Source organism: Tamandua tetradactyla, chromosome 4 (genome assembly GCF_023851605.1).
Source record: "Tamandua tetradactyla isolate mTamTet1 chromosome 4, mTamTet1.pri, whole genome shotgun sequence".
Classification (NCBI taxonomy): domain Eukaryota; kingdom Metazoa; phylum Chordata; class Mammalia; order Pilosa; family Myrmecophagidae; genus Tamandua; species Tamandua tetradactyla.
The window spans coordinates 87042922-87051920 of record NC_135330.1 but is presented as its reverse complement, the minus strand read 5'-3'; the positions used below and the strand labels follow the sequence as shown (position 1 = coordinate 87051920).

The window sequence follows — 8999 nt, the reverse complement described above, 5'->3', positions numbered from 1 at the left end:
CTAAGAATTTACCCCTGCCAAAAGCAATTTGAACCTCACCAGTTTCCTGAGAGCTGATTTCACATCCTTGTTCCTCAGACTATAAATCAGGGGGTTCAGCATGGGAATCACTACTGTATAGAATACCGTGTCCACTTTATCAGTTTCCAGACTGTAGTCAGAGCTGGGCCTGCAATAAATGAAAAGGATAGTTCCATGGAAGATAACTATGGCTGTGAAATGGGAGGTGCAGGTGGAAAAGGCTTTGCGCCTTCCCTCTGCAGAGTTCATCCTCAAGATGGTGATGAGAATAAACAAATAGGAGGTAAAGATGATCATGATGGTGATTATCTCATAGAAAGTGGCCAGAATAAATAAAAGCAGTTCATTCATAGATACATCATAGCAGGCAAGAGATAAGAGAGGGGGTAAATCACAGAAGAAGTGATTAATCACATTTGATCTATAAGATGGGATCTCAAGAGCTAAACATATGTGAATCAGAGAACTTATTGCCCCACAGAAATAGCAGACAGACACCAGTCCCAAACAGAGCTTCCGGGACATGATAACCATGTACAGCAGTGGATAACAGATGGCCACAAAGCGGTCATATGCCATCACAGCCAGCAGGATGACCTCAGTGACCACACATATGCAAAACAAGAATAATTGTATGGTGCATCCCAGGAAGGAAATGGCTTTGTCTTTGCTTATAATATTGGCCAGCATCTTAGGCACGATGATGGTGGAGTAGCAGAAATCCACAAAGGACAAGTGGCTAAGGAAAAAGTACATTGGGCTCTGAAGCTGAGAACTGGCCTGGATCACTGTGATCATGCCCAGGTTGCCCATCACTGTGACTCCATAGATGAGAAGGAACACGAGGAAGAGGAAGATGCTCAGCTCAGGGAGGTCTGATAATCCCAGGAGAATGAACTCTGACACAGTGCTGCAGTTTCCCTGCTCCATTTTCACTATATTGCATGTTGAAGAAACCACATAATATTTTTGTCTATCTTCTATAAACATACTAATGGAGGAAAAGTTATTTTATATTAACTTCAGAGAAATGGAGTATTGATATCAAAGCTTGTTTATACAAAAAATACAATGTTCAATTTAAACCAAATGTGAAATATCACATCAGAGTCCAGTGTGATCAGCCCACTGATCAAAAATAATTTTAGCACAAAGATAAGCCTTACCAGTGGCTCCACACATATTAGCACCATAGAATTTGGAAGTTCTGTTAGGTTAGGTGGTTTGTTGGGCTTGAATAAATCTGATGATATGCTTAACATCCCATGAAAATTAACACACTCAATCTCAGTAAAACTTAATAAGCTCTGTCCAGTTGCAGCTATTATGGTACTATATACTTTGCATTTTTTAGTTCATTCTATCAGTAACATAAGTTTACCCAGGTAAGCTTCTCTGCAGTCCCATTGTTGATGTATGTGAGATCATAGTTTGTAGGAGGAGTATACACATGACTTCACATGTGTGCAATGCAGATAGAGTGAAGGGAGGCTAGACTAGAAATCATGCAACCTGAAATTTGTCTTCCATATCATGGACTAAGTTGAAAAAAATAGGAACAAAGACTGGTCCTAAAATTAGGCTTTCTCCTCTACTTAATAAAAAACATGAAATGTTTCCCTGCCCTAGAGGAAAAAAAAATGAGCAGTATAAACTTGAAAACTATTCTTCCAAATTTTCTAGGTCAACAGTAGAAAACCAAGTTGTAGTAAACACAATAGAAAACTCCAAAGAATGTATTTCCTTTCTTGAGCAGTGACAAGACCTGTGTCCATTACTGCCAATTATCAGCACAAGGGCGCATTACTTCAACCTTCAGAATTAAGATGGCATTTAGGAAGCATCTCCATGGCCATCTTTAGTAGATTCTATGAAGGAAATTGGCATGAAAGTAGAAGGAAAGGAGAGGGAGGAAATAGGGAAAAAAGAAGGAAATATATATACCATTTTGTTTAGTCTCTATTCCTTCTCACACTAATAGATGTCATCCAATGTTTGTTGTTCAGATAAAATTGTGCCAACTTCACATTAACCATCTCTTAATGCCAAAAGAAGTATTCCATGCCAGAATATGAGTACTGTTAAAAATTATCTAATTAGAAGAGTTGAATTAGATACACTTAAAAAAACAATTTTTGCTTAGAAAATATATTTATTTCCACTTTCAAGCTACTTGAATTTAGTTCCAGCTAACATATCTCATGGACAATCCTGTCCTTCCTAGTTCTGAAGATATCAGGATTTGTACATAATAAAGCTAAGGTTTTATACCTTAATTATGCTCCTGGGAACTGGATATACTAAATTCTGTAAACAACTATTATTCTCCATGGAATAAAAAGGTTAAAAATTTAAAAATAAAAACAATTCTACAGAGGGTACAAGATGCAAACAATTAATCTCTATGGCATGTCATCAGGAATTTTTTTTAATCCTAAATTGGAAACAGTTATTCAAAACTACACACATGTCCTTCCACATTTATCAGGCATCATGGAATTCTACATCTCAGTATTGTAAGTGAGCTACAGTTCTGAAATTTCATGACTATTTCAAATAAACATTTTCCTTTTCATAATATTACAAAATCTCCTATCTTCCTGCAGATCATAAGGTCTAAAGCCACAGCAGAATTCCTTCAAATTTCAGAAATATAATTGTCCTCCTGGCAGAAATATAACAGTTTACAAAACTGAGCACATTTTATGTGCTAGACAAATATTCACTCATTTGATCTTCTTAATACTCACCAACAGAGCATAAATATTACATAAGATAAGGAGTTAATTATCATTATATCTGAACAAGATATTGCTCTTTGTTTACCCACCTATTGGAGATAAGTGAGACACAGGCAGATATCAAATTTAGTGATTTGTTAAATCATAAATTTAAAAGCTTGTTAAAATTCAGGCCCAGTCAAAGCCAAAGTATTATGCTGCTTTCCAGTTTTCTCACCCATATGTCTTAGAGTCAGTGCTAGACCTGCATTTACCCTAATGAATGTTTAGATTTGCCAGCCAATAAATGGTATTACCTCAAAAATATGTTCTAGGTGTTCTCTTCATAATTTCAGTCTGGGTCACAAGGTTGCAACATATATCTGCATATTCCTGGGTACACTCAAAGTCTTTTCAAGGTATACTTGAACAAAAAGTAGTTTCAAGTAAAGTCATTTTCATTCTCAACATTCATACAATATGTTCCCAAAATTGAACAGCAAATAGAATGTATCCAATATTGAGAAATTCTGGTTCCAACCACCTTCCTTTTCCCACCTTATGAAAAAAGTAAAGGTTTCAGCCAACTTATATGTGGTGAAAATTCCCATAAATAAAAACATAAGGAATAAAACAGAGGGATAAATTGGAAAATTTTTGTGTGTGAGCCATTTTTTCGTTTTTATTTCTTCAATAAAAGCATCTTAATCACGTTTAGACTTTTTGCGTCTTTTAATCTCAGCTCTATTACTTTTAGGTCAAAGTATGTTACTGAACTTGGAGTTCTTATTCCAAGATACTGTCCAGTTTGTTAAAAATTTAAAATAACTAATCCAACCCAAGCTTTAGTCCTTCCATTTGCCTGCTCCTTGGCGGGGACATCTCTCCAGATTCTTCTCTCTCTCTTAGAAGAGATGCTATTACTGGCTGTACAATGTTTGTGTTGGCTGGTTGCCCTGTGTCCTCAGTTATTTTGTGGGTTCCTGAAAATTCATGATTTTGCAGAATATCTAGCTGTATGTGCTATAAGAGTGGGAGAAAATATCTTTCTAGATTTCTGCATCTTAATTTGAAGGCAGAAGTCAGATACTTTTAAAAAGATACAATAGTGTGAAATTTTAGCAAATTTCCAAATTACCATTAAATAAATTGCACCAAATCCCTTTTTATATAAATGCCTCAGAAATCAAAATAGTGAATGCCTCTAAATTACTTTACAAACAATCCCTGTGAAGAATAAGAGAATGCCAGATTTCCCTTCAATGGAAAAGGATAAAGGACATGATCATATTTAATTAATTAATGAAATAGTCAATGATGGTGAATGACAATAAACATTTTGTCATGTTATGTGAATTATATTAAAAATTTGAGTGACCACACCATTTAAAAATGACAAGATAATTCTATTCACATCTTTGTTTCAATATGATCAACATCTAGTATGAAACCTATGTCATCATTATTATAGCAAAATTACATTTGTCCATGGATAACATCTATCATCTATCTATCTATCTATCTATCTATCTATCTATCTATCTATCTATATTTTTTGTATGCTGTATGGTGGGACCACATTTCACTCTTTTTCCATGTGGATATCCTATTATTGTAGCACCATTTGTTGAATTTCTTTTTCGTTTGTTTGTTTTTGTTTTGTTTTTTATTTGTTTTTGTTTGTTTTGCTTGTTTGTTTTGGGAGAAGTGCATGGACCAGTAATCAAACCTGGGTCTACTGCATGGAAGGAAAGAATTCTACCACTGAATTGTCTTCACACTCTCCCTATCATATTTTTAGGAGATGCAGTTCCAATAATATGTTTTAATTTCTCTGAAAATTTATCCAAAATTTGTAATATATTATATTTGTTTGAATAGTACTATAGTAGTGGTAGTTGAAATAAAAATTCAATGTAGACAAATATCACATTGAGCTATATTAACATAATAAAGAAAAGGAAATTTACATATTTTTGTTTTATTGCAAAAGAATACACTAGTGTGGTTAGTTAGGGGTATAGCTCTGAGCAGAATGTGGGATCTGAATATGCATTCAGGGACAAAAGTTATTGAGGTAAAATATGATGATATATATATTTCAAATGGATCATAATGGATATCACATGACTGTAGTATATACTGAAGGATATGAGCTTTACTTTTTCAATTTAAACTTATGTTGAAAAATTCTGATACAACTAATGTGCTATACAGCCGTTATGGAGACTATCACAGGTAATTTGAAAGTAAAGTTAGAAAATGGAAGAATATTGAAAAAGTATTTTTGCATGTGAGGTTGAAGCCCCAAATTATTGTCTTCATTATGTCATCTACTAAATTTAAAACATTAGCCAAGGCATTTAAAGCATATGGATCTCCATTTCTTCAGAATACTAATTAAGATGATTTTTTCTCTTCCTTCACAAAAATGTAAACATCCCTTGCCAAGTTAGAGGTAAATTATTCATTATGGATTCCAATGAAGATTAATATAATTATTCTGTTGCTTTTCACATTGGCCCAAGTAAGTTAAATACCCTTTCTTAATGACCTTTCTAATTAAATCTAAAACATATTGAAAAAATGACCTTTTTGTAAGGGTACAATTACAAATGAACAACAGTTTTATATTGCTTCAAAGAAATAACTTGGAAAGCGTATATGAAATGATAAACCCAATATTATAAAATACAATGCTATAAAATTGTTACCTAAGTCTATGGATGCCTCATAATAAATATTTACTGTATTTAGACATTAAAGTTCATTTGTAACAATGTTGCAGTCCAAAGAGGGCAATTACCTATTAATATTTGTGACTTCAGCGTTCAGTTGTTTATGAACACAGTCTAGAGGGTCCTGAAAAAAATGACTGAGGTTCTCCCCTTGGTCAAGCAGCCATAGTAGATTAATACATATTTACACTATTGTCAGGTCATGTAAAGGAAGCATAACATGGGACATGAACATATCATTTCTGTTTCTGTTCTCATTCTGAGGACCAATCTATTATTTATAAACCTCTTGTATATCCTGGAATCCCCAAATTGGAACTTTTTTATTTAAATAATTTAGAATAGTAGTAACATCTAATTCAAATGTACCTACTTCCAAGCACTTACCAGGATACTTTATATGCATATAGCATAAAACAGTAGCTAAAAAATATTTGTGAATCATTGTCTTAATTAAACAATGTCATTTCTTGAATAATGTTTAAGCACTTTGCCCCTTTATGAGACTTCTTTCTCATGCTCCTACTTCTCTTAACATCTTTCCATTTTTGAAGGCCATAGCAGTTATGAAGCAACTCCTCCAATGTCCACATGTGGATTTAAACTCTTTCTCTCCACCAAACTTATTATGATGTTCACTAGATTATACTTTGTAAAATAGTAACTTTTACATTTGCCACACTAACATTACTGTATTTTATTATGGGACTTGAATGTGAGAACTCTGCTAATTCTCATGTATTTTACTATGGTTTCAAAAGTAATTTGGTTGTTTATTATCACCAAGGAACTTCTAGTTGTGAGAAAAGAAAGAATGGGAAAACTAACATTTAGTGAATATGTACAATATAGTATACAGTGTCTGCATTTTCTTTTGTGCAACAGCCACTATAAAGTAAGCCCAATCTCAGTGTCATATATAACAATGGACGTCAAGATCAAACGACTTTGCCTGACTTGTACAAACAGAGGCAAGTATAATCCTTTTGACCTAAAACTTAGATTCTTTGCAATGTAAAGTGTTTTCTCTTTTTTAATATATAAGGTGTATTTAAGAATGAATTTGTGATACAGAGTTCATTAAGAAACCAGAAATGAAGAAATGCAAGAAATGAAGAAGAAAAAATTTGCCTATATATGCATTTAATATGAAAAACAATTTCTGTGCCCTATTCTACAGACTTCATCATGGACATCCTTATTTCTCAGACTGTAGATAAGAGGTCTGAATATGAGTGTAACCAGAGGAATTTATGATTGTCACACCCTCATTGAGACACAGCTTTGGCAGTTTGAATACAATATGCTTTTTTTTCCCAAAGCATCTGAGACCCAGAAACAGGCCACTGGATCTTTGTTAATTATACAGGGTAACTTTGATTTTCCTGTTTTGGATGCATTAATTTGTACACAGTTTTCCTGCCTTCTTGTGTTATATTGGCTTACCACCTCTGAAACACCTTGAATTACATATGTTATTTATTGGATACATACTTTAATATTCCATAAATTATTTTAATATACAGCACTTTCAACATGGTTTCCTCCAAATTTTTTGTCTGAGGATGGAGGTAAATTTCTTTAACATGCCCTTTAGTATTTTTAAATGATTCAGAAATTCACATATTATGAATAGTTGTGTTATTTTTATTTTATTTCTTTCTATTAATCTCATGATTAAATTGAGTTTCTTTTACCTTAATTCCTTATTCCATATTCATCATGAATCCTCATTCCACATTCCAATTCAATTATCTTTTGTATATAAATACCACTTTTAAGAAGGCTGGTATATGTGCACATGTATGTATGTGTCCTTACAAAAGTGCACTTCTCCATAAAGTAAGTATAATTCATGTTTTAATCAGCATGCATAAATTGTTATTGACTATATTTAAGGATCTCACCTAAGTATGCTTTTCAGATTTATTAATATTATTACTAATGCAGTAATTATTTGCTGCCTTCTCTTTTTCAGTGTTATACATTTAAAATCTTATACAAAAAACCAAAACAAAAATTACCCCACGAGTCCATTACATATTTTATTAATGCATTAAAAATTCTTATACAAAACAAAGCAAAAACCCACAAGTCCATTACATATTTTATTACTATATTAAAAATTCTTATATATAACCAAAAAACACAAATCCATTATGTATTTTATTCACTAATATATAATATACTAATATTAATACATAGCAATTTCATTATATTGTTATAATCTACATCTACCCACATTTAATAAACATATTTTTTCTTAGTAATAAACATTCCATTAGTTCCATATTATTGAATTCTATCTGTATCAATACATTTAGCAACTTTGTGTATGTCTCTTTGTTGATCAGTGATTGAATATTTCTGTGAGATTCATTCAGGAATGGATCCCTGATTCAACACAAATAAGCACATTTAATTTCAAATGGATCCTTTCAAGACTGATTTTTATCAGTATATATTTTACCATCAGTCTATAAGGATTTCAAATTCATGGCATCTTACTTATAAATATGTGTTGCTTTTACATATAGTAAATCTTGAGATAATTTTATTTGCTATGCTATATTAGATTTTTAATTTTCAAATGGTGGTTTTAATTTGAAATGTAATTAGACACAATCCATGACAATCAAGAAATTCAGAGATTTTAACAAAGACAGATGCAATATATATGTAAACATGTATCTTTAATATTTCATTAATTTTAGTAATGATAAGATGGACAGTTTAGGGTAATGCTGACAAGGTAGTTGAAGTCAAAGCTGACACATACTCTGTAGGAGAGGAGAGCTAGCTGATGTCAAGTCTTTTTGCTTTATTTCCCAGAAATATGGCTAGATTATTTCTCATCAACTGTCACAATAAAGTGTGTCAAAGTGGCTGGAATCTAACCCAACTCCTGTGGGGTATCCAAGGGTCATATTCGCTGTCAGTCATCTTTCCATTACTCTGTGCTTGCCCTGCATGGATTTCTACAAAGGCTTTCTAGCTTGTAGTTTGTGTTTTTCAATTGATGAACATAAAACTATTGATGAAATAATGAAAAAGCAAAGAATAAGAAAATGATTACAGTGGAAGAGAAGATACCAGTTGCGAAAAAAAGAAGTTTATCTACTGTCATGTTGATTATTTGGTGATCAAGAAGCAATATCTAAGCATATATTTCTGAATATGAAAATTTCTAACATACATTTCATAAAAGTTGCCAAATAACATGACAGCATGTCACAAATCCATGTTTAAATCAATAACTTTTATGATTGAATGTACATTAACCATTAATATACATAAATGTATTTTTTTACATAATCATATTTCAGAAAGTTGTTTTAACTTAAATTATTAGAAATTTATTATTATTGTTTCCCAAATTGCTTTTGTGTCAACAATTTCTTCTGAAAAAATAGGCCTTTTGATATTTACATTTTAGTTAACCCAAATTCATGTTCATTTGTGAAATGAGGCAGAATTTATTATCACAATTGCAGTGTAAGTAATCTTCTCCTATCTAATA

At 32.2% G+C, this 8999-nt stretch overlaps 1 protein-coding gene across 1 annotated transcript; it reads right to left on the bottom strand.

Moving 5' to 3' along the window:
* Positions 1 to 951, bottom strand: LOC143679128 (olfactory receptor 5L1-like). Its single transcript, XM_077155800.1, has one exon. The coding sequence runs from the start codon at positions 949 to 951 to the stop codon at positions 1 to 3; it is 951 nt and encodes a 316-aa protein (XP_077011915.1).
* Between the last annotated feature and the right edge of the window lie 8048 nt (positions 952 to 8999).